This window comes from Sander vitreus, chromosome 11 (genome assembly GCF_031162955.1).
Source record: "Sander vitreus isolate 19-12246 chromosome 11, sanVit1, whole genome shotgun sequence".
In the NCBI taxonomy this organism is placed as follows: domain Eukaryota; kingdom Metazoa; phylum Chordata; class Actinopteri; order Perciformes; family Percidae; genus Sander; species Sander vitreus.
The window spans coordinates 23,388,327-23,402,078 of NC_135865.1; the positions used below are offsets into that span (position 1 = coordinate 23,388,327).

At 38.8% G+C, this 13,752-nt stretch overlaps 1 protein-coding gene across 2 annotated transcripts; it reads right to left on the reverse strand.

Moving 5' to 3' along the window:
- Positions 1-186: 186 nt before the first annotated feature.
- Positions 187-13,710, reverse strand: hspbap1 (hspb associated protein 1). Of its 2 annotated transcripts, none has more exons than XM_078262415.1 (8): positions 13,578-13,710; positions 11,915-12,113; positions 10,731-10,915; positions 8,538-8,674; positions 6,435-6,606; positions 3,975-4,058; positions 3,463-3,573; positions 187-1,402 (listed from the first exon to the last, which is right to left on the reverse strand). In XM_078262415.1, the coding sequence occupies exons 2-8, from the start codon at positions 12,108-12,110 to the stop codon at positions 812-814; spliced, it is 1,476 nt and encodes a 491-aa protein (XP_078118541.1). In that variant the 5' UTR covers positions 12,111-12,113; positions 13,578-13,710; the 3' UTR covers positions 187-811. The 2 variants fall into 2 exon arrangements, with proteins under 2 accessions (XP_078118541.1, XP_078118540.1); XM_078262414.1 differs by having other exon boundaries at positions 11,906-12,113.
- Between the last annotated feature and the right edge of the window lie 42 nt (positions 13,711-13,752).

The following is a 13,752-nucleotide window of genomic DNA, read 5'->3' on the forward strand; positions in this document are numbered from 1 at the left end:
CTTTAAAGTCATAACACACTTGATGGAATTTCTTTTTACTTGGAGAAAGTGTAAATAATGCTGCTCCCTATAAAAGGTCTGTAAATAAATAGTTGATGCTGTTTTAAATTCTTAAAATGTGCATTGTTATGTTTTCTCAATTCTAATAATTCTAAAATGCAAGTCATGTCAGCGCAGGACATCAACTTTAGCAAAGATTAGGTTTATTATTCTCGTACATGTGCAACCTTCCTTTCTCTCAGATGTGTGACCTGTGGCGGCAGACTGTTTTCAAACAGACCCATTTCATTCATCGCTCCTTACACAGCTTTCATCAATCACCAAACCATTAAGATCAGCCTTCTGTGGTTGTTCAATGACAATTTTCATTAGGAAATGACAGGGAAACATTATGCACAAAACAAATGTTCACGTCAGAATTATTATCTTGAATTACGGGGCTTATTAGCATACTAAATTGATTTAGGCGGCCATTTTTCTGACTCTGGAAGACGCAAACATGATTAGTATGTGCAGGGGGAAGAAAACAAGGAAATGTTAGAGCCGCTCGATTGCGTCACTCATCACATTACGATTAGTTTTGGTTGTGACTTCTCACATCCAGGGTTAATCTCAGGGGGACCTTGACAGATGAGAGGAGAGAGAAAATCCTTTCTTTCCTCTTTCGCTTCTTCACAGACACCACAGCGTTATCGGTAGCTTGGAGGATGGATTTCTGCAGCCAAAAATCTTTGTTTTTTTCCACATTTCTTTATTACCGCAAACTAGCCTTAACATAAAGTATGTTGTTTATGGCTTGTGAATATTAAAGCTAGGATGGTGTAGTGGTCCTGTGACTTCCTGTGTGCCGTTCCAGTAAAAGCTCAGTGACACGGGAGATGATATCAGGATGCACCAGGCAGTCTAACAGGTCATTAGTGGTAATGTTTGTGTGAACTGGTTCCTCATAATCCCCTGAAGAGTTTTCTGACGTCCCACCTGCATGGTCACGTGGTCTACATTGAGTTAAACCATCGCTACAATCATGTTTTCCCCGGTAGATTCCGACAGCAGATGCAAGCTTGGTTCTCTGTGCTGCATCTGAGCTGACAGTGCAGTCCTCCCGAGATTTGGCATCGCAGTTCCTTGAAGATTTGACCTCCAGATCTTTTGTGGTTTCCGGCGAGTACTCGCTCTGACAGCGTACAGGAATGAGATGTGGTCCAAAGGGAACGCTGAAGGGCACAGAATCCCTGACCAAATTGCTATTTTCCCTGATTTGTCCTCTGGAATCCCGCTTGACTGGACTGGTGTCTCTCGGGTCCTGGGTCAGTTTGCTGTGGCAGAGGCCCCTCTGTCTTTCACAAGCTCTCACTGCCAGGTTCACATACTGCATGTTCTCATTGTGGGATGTTACTCCTTCCTGCAGAAACATAACACAAACAAGCTATTACAGAGAGTTCCCCAAACACCAGCTGCCAGCTAAATAGCCACCTGGCCACCTGTGTGGTAGGCTACTTTTATATCCAAACACAATACTTTTATTACATTTCCATAGTCGTGGAGAGGAAGTCCAAAGAAGCTGCTGACTCAACAACATGAGAACGGTGATGTTCACTGTGCAAGGATTTGTTTTATTTTATGGTTTCAAGAAATCAAGATCAAGGACATCTTCGAGGGGAATTTGTTGTACAGCCAGCAGTAACCACATAACCATCAGACAAATAATAAGTGGCTTTTTAAAAGGCCAATTGCAGCAGCAGGATTTCCACCAGAAACATTGTTTGGACTGGCGGCCAAGTGTCTTTTTTGGAGGGAGGGCTGAGCAGGAGCTGAAGTCGTTGCTAGTTTCAGGAATAACCCCCTCACTTTAATGCAAAAGGTGGCAAGCAAGACACAAGAACTTGGCTTGGGTCTTAAGGAGTTGTTGCATTTATTCACCAACAAATAGCCTAAACTGTACACACACTGCACTGCTACGTTCACAGCTATAACATTACTTTGTCTCTCTGTCTCTCTTGTCCACCCACTCGCTAACATTATGCACACAGCCTACGCGAGTTATTCCTTAATGGAGGTCGCTACTTGTATAACACATTTTAGTGTCAGACACAAGCAACATGAACTCCTTAAACAGGGTGTGGCTAGGATCATGACTATATATATATATATATATGATCCTAATGCCTAATCCTAACATTTTGGGGAACCCTCTGTTCTTCAGCTTTTATTAATGTCTCAGTTTTCATACTCACAAGCTGAGATAAAATATACTGAACTGGCCCTGCAGAACCCCCATTACAACTCATATAGCTGTCTTAGAAAGACCACAGTTAAATTATTTTTCTAGATACTTAAACTCTATATACTTTTCAGATGTAAACTGCCTTATTTAAAGATGGTCTATTAACTCCAGCATAGCACAATAATATATATGTCAGCTGTCTAGCTTGGGGGGGAAAACACCTTCTGAAGTAAGAGGGTTTTAATTTAATTTCTCTTTGTAGTTACAGGAAGAATCCCAGGAGCTTTAGTCTCTCCCAAACATCTGTTTCTAAACAGCGGCTACACAAATGACCTCCTGTAGGTGGGGTACATATAGTGTCTGAGTGGTCCAAGCAGCCTGGCTTTGCCAACTGATACACAGAGAAAGAAAAAGGTGTGGGAGGTGCAGTGGTTAGTCATCTATCATGGGCAGACCAGAGTCTCATCAAGTTTGTGGAGGTTCAAGCTGAAAAGTCATTTATACTGTAATGTTGCACAATGGAGGACTTCTTGTACCCGACCAGAAAACAGAGGTGCCATCATCACCAGAGGTGGGCCTTTTTAAACTCAAATTAAATAAGGCTATTCATGAGCTTAGATGTAATATCAGTATGTTAATAAGGATATTGAGGTAAATATAGATAAGGCAATTATATGCAAAAATAACGGTAAATAAACAAAGCTATGTTAAATGCTTTCAGTGTTTTAATGTAAAGAATTATATCCGATAAACATTTTCACATAATCAAAACAAAAACTTCAACAACTTATTTACGTTTTAATCAAAATTTGGTCAATCATATATATTTGATTTGGATAATTAGGAAAATTATTATTAAGAAAACATAATTACATCATCAAGATACGATTCAACTAAATGATCATTTTGAATTTATACTCAGGCCTAATTTAGGCCACTACAGGATGGAAGGATTGACATAAGCACTGACCAAATTTGTTTTATGATTTTACCATCTGACACACATTAAAGTCCTCTAGATAGAATCCCTTGTATAGTGCGTGAGAAATAAGTGATAAATAGAACAATTTCAGACATTTTTCAAAGTTAAACAGAAACAAGAACCTGTAAATGTTTCAAAAAGACTATAATGTGTTTTTTATTTTTTTGTGCATGGCTGCACCAATACACGCCAGTGGCAATAATCACGTAGCTATTGATTTGAGGGAGTAATTAGTATCACAGTATGAATTTGCTACCTCAGTGGGATTAAGCCAGTTGTCCTTGTTGTCATCACTTGGTGTACTTTTAAGGGCAAAGACGACAGCCTTTGTCACAGCTTCACCAACTCTTGCCACGTCATCCACCTCCTGGACAGAAATTCAAGCAAAGCAAGAATGAGTACCGCACATCAAGATGATTACACTGAACGATAGTGGCACAGTGTGTCGTGTCTGTGACCTCGCAGGGAAAAGCTGGAAGAACTTTTTATGGCGCAGAGGAGCTTTTCATGCGGCGCACGCTCCTCGTTGTGCACACACACTTATCACAATGACAGGGAATCTTTTACTGTCAGACTAATTCAATACTCAAAGCTAAAAGGGAGCCTTCATCTAAACGCTGCTAGGATCAACCTGAGCAGGAGCACTCTTTGGTGCAAAGAGGATTTGAGAAGAGAATTTTGTCTTCAAATCGTGGAACATCTTTTCACTATTTCAGGTTCTGAGCTCAATAGTTCAGTACGAGGCAGAGACATGATTGGGTTGCTCACCAACTCGATCCAGGAGTTGACGCTGACAGTGATGGGATCCAATGACTTCACATAGTGCCACCAGTGTCTGGGGACATAAAGCACCTGAACAGAGAAGATAAAAAGTCAGCAGAAGCTTAAATTGATCACCCACTATCCCTTTTTTGTCTTTAAGCCATTGTGATACATGTCGATGGAATACATGGCTGTACTGGTCATCCTATAGATGGCAGCATACACCTTTTTCCCAACAGACTGTGGTTCATCCATTCATACAGTGACTCTATTAAATGGGCAAGCCTTATTGATTCCCTGCCTCCTCAGCAGTGCTGATTCATTCATGGGCTGCAGTCTGACAAGACAGGAGGAGTGATCTGTCCTTTGATTTGATTTTCAGAGGTGGAGCCGTCTTTTAGGAGATTGCTGTAGATACCAAAACTACACATTCTGTGTCAACAGCTGAAGTGTTTCCAAGTGTAGGGTGAAAATAATCCGAGCACAAGAGTCCACTTTTAGCTTTCCACTGTATGTAAACGCAAGGCCAAAACCCGCCACGCCCACAGCATTGACTGGAAGAGTTCAATTGATTGATTTGATTTGGAGACGAAACTACCTTGGTGAATCTTTGCTGATTCTAATTCAGCTCTTTGCCATCTTTGTGTGGGCAGTGTTTTTGAGTTATCCGACCCACACTGCCATGACACAGCTCATTTAAATCAGCAAAATATCTCTTTAGTGGAACTATTGTTATTAGACAATATCTGGTGATACAGGGAAAAAGAAAAAAAATATATAATTTTCCATTAGGTAGAAAAATCAGAAATGACTTGAAGCATCAGCCGTGACCCTGAACTGCACACTGCTTCACCAGCTGTCAGAGTAACTTGGCAGCTGGCTTTGGTGTTGCTGATAGCAGGGTGCGCTACAGGAGCTCAGGCACAGGCAGACAGTGAAAAGAGACAGATGGCTAATTGCTTTGTCACCATTTTGACTCTTGAAGAACAAAACAATGCAGCTAGAATCTGAAACTAGGCAAAGTGGGACATATGCATCAAAGAGTTTTGCAGTAATTCAGAGTTGAAAACTAATTAATATGTAGCTACGGGCATTTCTAAATAGGGCACCGTGACAGCCATCTTCTAATTGCACAAAACTTTAATCATAACTTTTACTCTGAACTCACCTGCTTCTAAAGCAGAGCAAATGAGGTGAACTTGACTGCTCTGTCAGTTGATCTACTAAATGCTCCTGTTACCTTTCTCGTGAAAAGACATAAAAAGTGATGATGCAGCTGACTTTAACGCAGCTTTACCTTACACTTCTTGCCATATAAAGCTCCAGGCTGTTGAAAATGATGCACTATAACTGAGAAGGCCACGTTTTAATTGGGACACAAGTCACAACTGTTGCCTTGCCTCACACTTTTTATGAAGGACTCCTTAACAAATAAATCTCACTGTTGAGTCTTCTTTTACATGTTTGGGGCTTAAGGACCAATAAAGCTGTATTTTATTGTTATTGCTTCTGTGTCACAAACAGTTCTTCATATAAATGTAGTGCTACAGTGTTGCATAACATCACGCATCAGCAAATCACTTATGGTTGTTTTCCAATGTCTGAAAAACACAACTGATTTGAAAAAGGAGATGTTTGATGCGTCTTAGTTCAATGTTTGGTAGAATTCTTTTTTTTTGCCTAAGGAGTCTAACAATACTGTACAGTCAGCTCACTATTTGGTATTATACATGATACAGTTCAGTACAGTTTGACTTAGAACTAATGATTACTGTCGGAGATTATTTTGTTATTCTTGTTTTCAAATGTGACTATTTCTTAGAATGTCATAAAAGTCTTATGTAGGGTTGCAACTAAAGTTCATTTTCATTAACGATTAATTTACTGATTTCATTTTTAATGAACTTAATTGTTTAGTCTACTTTTAGTTAATACTTAAGACAAAGAAAAGCAGGAAACCCTCACAATTGAGAAGCTGGAACAACGATGTTTGACATAGTTGCTTCCAAAATGAGTTAAACATTCATCAATTGTCAAAATAGTTGCTAATCGACTAATTATTTCAGCTCTAGTCTTCTTATAGGTTTTAGTAAAAAAAAAAATTCAATGACAAATTATTCCTTTTACAAGCAGATTATTATCTACTGAGAGCTAAATTGAAGAACAAAATAATGCCTAGATGAGAACTTAATCAATGTACTCATTTAGATAAAGAGTAAATATCTGAATCTTGTTAGAGTATTCAAACACCTTATTGGGTCATGAAATTAAATGTAACATCTTGAGAGAAACAGATTTTATATTTCTGGCCAAGGACGTGGTCATTTTTTCCAAACAAAATCAGCATGTGTACATTTTCTGACAGCAGTTGACACCTCTGACAGTTCACAGTTTTTATAGAAATAATGTGATCTCTGTGATGCATTAGATTTTTGTATTGTAAAATAGTGTGTCAAGAATCCTGACCTGTCCTGGCTGCAGAGTGACGATGTGGGCCCTGGCTCTATGAAATGCGGGGAACCTGCTCAGGTCTGGGCGCAGAACATCCACCTGGCTGAAGACACTGGACTCCTCATAGGGGATCCTGGTTGGGTAGAGGTTAACAGTGTCCTCTGGAGGAAAGAGGTGCCAGCGCTTCCTACGCACAGGAAACATCCCAGTTAGATACAAGTTCAGACTAAAAGAGCAGGAAAAGATTGTTGTTAGAAATGAATTCAGTTCAACTGTAAACAAAACTTTTATTCCACTTAGATGGAGCATAGTAAATGCTAGAAATTATTCAAACATTTATCAACGGTGATGGACTCAGAATTGACTTACATTCACCCAAAATATAACACAACAAGTGGGAATCATGAAAAGAGGAGGGAAAATGTTCTTATATCTCAAATTACTTAATGTCATCATATACTGGTTTATAATATTCTCTGCTCACTGGTCCCCTGGTGGTAAAGTGGACAATCAATACAAAACTGTTATGTTCTTGGTAGGATGTTTTACAAATCAATTTTTTTTCTTTTTCTGGGAAATCATAAGGGCCAATTGCCAATCCATCAATGTAAAACAATCAAATGTTCTCCCTTGAAAGTGAAATTAATTACATTACAAAAATTACATTCCCGGAATCATTTGGGAATACCCACCACTGTCACAAATACCATCATATCAATCCGCACGGTTGTATTTTCAGGGATCAGCAGCAGAGTCAAAGAACAGCTTGAGCTGAATTTCATTCCGTTTGAGATCAATACCAAATAAAAGAGTTTGAGACCCAATTACAACGAGTGAGATACACTGTTGCTCTCTGGGAGTAGAGGCAGCAGAGTGAGATACAAAAACACCTTTTCCCTTTTGTGTCTTGACTCACAATGCCCCATATAGTGCCTTACCCTCTGTCTCCATTTCCCTCCCGCTCTGGTGAGCTCTGCAACAAATTAACTCTCTTTTTCAGAGGGCAGAGGACAGATTACACTCTGTCGGAGCAGTTACAGAAGCCTGCACCTTTCCTGTTGCAAAAGAGCTCTGTGGTTAACAGGCAAAAACCTCCACTAGCACAGCTGTGGCGAAATACAGCTACGGTTGTATGGAATCCTGAATCTTCTTCATGCTCAGTTACAACTCATCTCTATTAAATGCACAAACCCATAACCACAGGTATGACAGGGCAATGTCACTTTTTTTTTATTTTACACCTCTCAGTGGGTCTCTCTCTTATTATATATTTTTTCTGCTGCCAAAATTGAAAATCAATGTACACTTCTTCTTCTTCTTTTTTTATAGTAAACATAATCTTCAGACGCAAACTAAAACTTAGATTACTGTGAGAAATGAAGTCATGGCAGGAAATCAGTTTAACAGGTTTAAATGCTCTGCAGTTATCTGTAAAACTCTAGTTTACATGTAAATAGTTTGTGTCTATTGCATTCTCCTGTATTTCTGATGCAGTATTTGGGCTGGGTCTGACCAAAACGTTCCTAACTGCATTGACTATTTTACCATATTACAAGTTCCAAGGCCACTTAGACTAATAGTAAAACCTTAGTTTTGATTCGTGCTCCATTTATTGAAATCCTTTGTTGTGACCTGAAGCTCTCAAGTACTCACAAATCTATGAGGCAGGGAAATGAGTGATGCTTTATTGCAAGTTTTGTAGATAACAAAAATCAGAATGGGTGCATATTGAAAGTTACATCTCAGACGGATCCATTACTGACTGGATTGAAATGTGACAACCATTGGGTTGATGTTCAGCAAGCTCCAAGATATGCATGTAATCTTGTCATCTAACTGAAATCGGAAAAGTATTAACACAACAACCCAAAAAGTTCTTTAAGAATGTTTCACCTTACAACAAACCAAACAGCAACATGTAGTGATACATATTTTCTTTTCACTTTCTTTTCTTGTCCTGTGTACAGTCACAAGAATCTACTCGTGTTTCCTTTAACCTAATAATGAAAATACAAAATGAAAATACAAACAAGAAAAAAACAAGAAACCTTTCTTGATTTATAATGTGGTTACTTTGGAGAGTATAAAGCGGAAAACACATGCAATGATCCTTCTTACCGTCCTTGTACCTGCAGTACCAGGTTACAGCCATAAGAGTCAAGGTGACACGGCGTGTTGGCCCCCGCTGTGCCGATCCATAAGGTGCTCTCTCTCCCATTGCGCCCCTCAAAACCAAACTCTGACCACTTCACATCCTGCAACACACACACACACACACAGAGTCCGGTCCGACTTTTAAATTAAAAGTCTTGTCCGCGACGTAGAGACAAGACTTTCACAACTGCCTAACTCTGCTTTAAATTTACCCATGTACCTATACCTCATCAGATACTTTGACAGGGCCTATTGTAGGTGACCAATGGAGGTCTCTGTGTAGAGAAAGCAAGCTACGGTATATCTCATCTTTCAAGGAAAACTGGTCTGTCATTCATGTCCTGTCAGAGCACAAAGGCGTAGCATCACGACAGCGTCCTGAATAATGAAGTCATTACCATATATGCAGGCAGCTGTTAATGACAGAATGGTCAATCTGGCCTTCAGGCAGCCTTTCTCCCGGTACCATTTATTCTGTAAAAAGCCTAGGTCTGCCTGTCTCAAAGGCATGGATGTCAGCTGGTAATAATTGCAGTTGGATGCCTAATAAAAATGAATCACCCAGATAAAAATTAAATGAATGTGTGGCAGTGGCTTGAGAAAGGATGGGACTTTTATGTCTTTACCTTCGGCAGGACAAGAATAGCAGCTAAAATAAAGCTGGTATGGCTGCAAAAGCATAACATTTTAATTGAAAATGTCAAAACAAGGGAAAAAAAGGTAAGAATATAAATGAGCATTAAAAAAAAAACAGAGACTATAAAGAAATATTTTGGTTCTTTCGATTTGTATTTTGCTTCCATTTGATATTTAATTTGTTTATAAACTGAAGCTGTTGCAACTAGATAAAAAATTTAATTGCATGTGAATATTTTTTTAAATCAACTCTAAATGGGTTTTTTTATAATCTTAAAGAAAATTTTATATTCATAACTTTACTTGACTTTGTCTGCTTAAACTGTATATGACTTGGATTTAAACATAGATCATGTTTAAATCCAAGTCATACATGACCAGCTCCAGCGCCCATGGAAGGCAACATATCTGAACCTGGGTGGTCACTGATATATGCAAAATATGCACTTGACGCTTAATACATTAAATTAAGGTCTTCGGGCTCTTTCCTGGTTCGACATAATGCTCTGGTGCACAAACCCAGTTCCATAAAAAAAGAAACCTCACCTCTAGGGTTGGGCATCGAGAACCGATTCCTACCTGGAATCGTTTCAAGAAATACGATTCCAGTGGAATCGTTTCTTTATTGGAATCGTTTAGAATCGTTTGGAGGATTTGGTTTCAAATCTGATCATGGGTTAAAAATTTAACATGTACAAGTTTTGGTTTCCGAAGCGGCCATGCGCTTTTTGTGTTGCAGCCTTGGAGCACAGTAAGCAGCGCTCTAGTGTGGCTTTATTTTACATTGAAAAAGCCCTGTAAAACTGCAACCCACCATTAAATCAAAATAAAACGTTCCTCTTATTTGTGAAATAAGCATGTGACCCATTTCAACTCCACCCCTTAAAGAATCGGAATCGATAAGAAGAATCGCAATTGGAATCAGAATTGTTAAAATCCAAACGATGCCCAACCCTACTCACCTCAACCCTATCCAACACCTTTGGGATGAACTGAAATGCCGACCGCATTACAACATCGGAGCACATCTGAGTGTAATGTTCAGGTGTCCACATACTTTTGTATGCATTGTATCTCCAACACTCAAGAGCCTGTATACATTATCAAAACTATACTACTTTAACTTGTTCATACAGCCAGTTGACTTAAGTTGTCAAACTTTTTCAAACTTTTCTTTCATCTTGTAGCTTATACGGATCCTGACAGAATTGCTTAAAACACAATACAATGACTTGTAGGTTAGAAAAAAAGCTTGGCTTGATCTGAATCGGTCTGATGTTAATTAACACTTCATGCAAAACTGTTTTAATTTTTCTATAATTATACTATATAAATGTGTGTGCTTTTCAAAAAAAGCCTTCTAATTGTAATGCGATTCACACATCTGAGGTGGTAATGAACTAACACTAGGCCTGTAAATATACAGTAGATCTCCCATTGTTTAAAAATGTCTGTTTTTTGGCAACAATATAAAACTAACCCGATATCTTAACATGTATGTACGCACAGGAGGCGGATTACCTCAAACATGGAAGGCTGATGTTGAAACAATAGGGCGATGTATTTGTAGTCGGCATAAGCCCAATACTCTGAGTTGGGGTAATCACAGAAAGGCCCTACATCTGCCCCAGGCTGGTCCTGGGTCCAGCTGAGAAAGTGCTCCAGTCTGGCCTCCACATAGGAACACTGGGTTTCAAACAGAGGTGCTATGAGAGCAAAAAAAAAAAAGTACAAGAAAGAGAGTAATCACTGGAAAATTGTGATAAAAACAATTCCACAGGTCTATGCTAAAATAAATGCAATTCATAAACCAAAATCCCTGCACTATGCTTCATCACAGAGGCATGACATTTTATTTTACCTACTTTTATGAGAAAAATAAATCACAGTTGTAGCGATTTACTCTTGCGTTTGTTTTAGTAAACAATGTGTTTCTATGGATGAGCGATGGCATTTATAAGCCTGAATGAGCAATGCCCTCCTGTCAGCTAAAAAAGATGATTGAGAAATCTAATTAACTAGCTGTTATCAGAGGACATGCTCTCCGTTATTCATCACTGGAGAAGTTATTACTGTAGCTGTTTTAGAGCCACATGGATGCCAAAATACACCAGATGCACAAAGACAAACACCATCAGTGTTTTTTCTCTCCCTAGTTGATGTGACATTTTAAATTAGATCATTAAGCAGTCTCCAATACTTCATCAGGTCCTGCTAATCACAGTCTAATCTGCAAATGATCACATGTCAGAGGGCGAACTACACAAGACTGCAGGCAATTATTATATGCTTACTGAAAATTGTGTAAAAGCAGAACTGTGTCATATGAGGCTCTTTGCATTGCGGTGATCAGGAAAACAAAAGCAGAAAAGCCAATCAAATTACCCCATTGAAATTGATAAATGTGCATTTACAATTTCCATGTCTTTAACAAGAAGTTTAACAAAATCGTTGGTGCTGTGTGATTGTTCTTATTTTAATATTGTTCTAATTTCATAGCTTTGTTATTATATTATATCTTTATCATACTTTCAGTCATTTTAAAACAATCTGAGCCTGCTAGGAGTGCCTGGAAGGTAGACTGAATTGGATCTCTTTGGGTCACATAAATCTGTTTTTAGTCTGCTCTATGTTCAATCCAGGTGATTAATTACACATGACTTTATTTCAACACAAATCTGTCTGGATTAACCTACTGTTCTTACAGTTTGTCTCCTGTTTTCTCCCAAGTCTGAATTGGATGCGTTTGTCACCAAGGCAGCCAGACAGGTGCTCTGCAGTCCAGTGGAGAGCAGGCCAGCCACCGGTCATGTTGATGAAGACCGCAGGCTGCTGCAGATGATGCAGAATCCTCTGGGTCTCTTCTGGGCTGAAGGGTGTAATGGAGTCAGGGGCAGCCATGGCCTGTAGTACACACAGATAGTGTGTTGCAACACAGAGGATGTATACAGATTAGCTTATTTGTATTATTATTATTATTATTATTATTATTATATTAGTGGTCTTCAAGTTGTGGTGTTACATTACCAGTCATCTACAGATATTATACCAGTACCTACTAGCTTATTATACCATACCCTTCTCATCTTCTGTTCTGTAGGATCAAAAAATGTGTTTTTGTGTGTCCTTTTACCGTTTTTCCTAAGTGCTCTGTCATTTCACTTGGGGAGAGAGGAAACTGAAGCTTTCTTATTTTCGAGAATGTTTGTACTACCTATAGCATAAACCTGCAACCTGACAGAATGAGGCACCTAAAGTTAATGTTTGTCACTGAAGGTCAGTTTTTGAAGTTACACTTAAACCCAAACCATGAGCATATGCTGCTATAAACGCATCCACTCTTCTGAAGAGGCCCTGAGATTTGATCCCATCCACTGGCATTAGAGAATTTGGCCCCTGATGTGATGCGTTCCAGTTTAGCACAAAGGTGTTGGATGGAGCTGATGTCAGGGCTCTGTGCAGGCCAGTCAAGTTTTTGTTTTTCGACACCAAACTGTGTCTCATAGAACATAATTAACCTCCTTAATCCAAACCTAGATTAGGTCATTTTAAAGCAATACAGTCATACATTTAGGTTTTAAAAGCAGGTCTACATTTTAATTTACTGCCCAGATCTCAGTGCCTGCATTTACCAGTGGGCTCAGGTTGTCTGAAAGGGAAGAGATGGATGTATAAAATCACCAGATCTATTGTTTTATTTATCAATCTTCAAGTGATGAACATACTTTAATAAGATATATTTGCATACATTTAAAAACAGTGTCGCCACTACATAAGTTATCTGACAAGTTTATTTTTCCCCAACAGTAAAATGTTTTATTTAGGATACATCTTGGTCAAAATGTGAGGGAGTCTTATTAAAATGTTTGATGATTGTGTTAATATCGACTGACATAATCTATTTTTTAACCCTGAGGTATCAATACTTGAATCTAATTTACATCTAGAACTCTTACGTTGGTAGGGTTGTCCTCTAAAAAGAATTATGTACCTTACTTTTACATTTATACTTTTGGTAGTCAGTTCTGATAATAATTTACTACCTGATCGAACTAGTTCCGAATCCTCACCGTAAAGCACTTATGTAAGTAACGTTAATGCTCCATTCAGATAACTAGCTAGCTAACGTTAACTAACGTTAGCTTTACGTGACATAATCATAGGACATAATGAGCAACTTGGTTAACCTAACCCTATAACCATTGACTACGGAACTAAAAATATGACAAAATGAACTTCTCAAAATATCAGACTATCAGCACTGAAGATTGCATTTGTTTGTTGTTGTTGTTTATGAGCGTTGAGAGAGAGAGAGGCTTTGACTCCACTATCAAATAAGCAAATATTCCAGGAAAGCAGACAACTCACCTTTCACTACACGTGCAGTTTAGGTTGGGGCGGAAGTAAACAAACCTCACATGACAGTGTGAACGGTTTCTTTATAGATACCTCACTGTGAATCTGCTTCATTTCGGCTCTGTTGTCATTGCAACCGCTCCACTCAAGCTTATGCACCAGACAAACCAAAATGGCAGTCCGACAA

Coding starts and splice junctions, on each gene's coding strand:
- hspbap1 (XM_078262414.1), bottom strand. CDS start 12,110: ATGGCTGCCCCTGACTCCATTACACCCTTCAGCCCAGAAGAGACCCAG. Junction 10,916..11,905: donor GGAGACAAACTGTAAGAACA/GTAGGTTAATCC, acceptor TTGCTCTCATAG/CACCTCTGTTTGAAACCCAG. Junction 6,607..8,537: donor GTACTGCAGGTACAAGGACG/GTAAGAAGGATC, acceptor TCCTGTGCGTAG/GAAGCGCTGGCACCTCTTTC.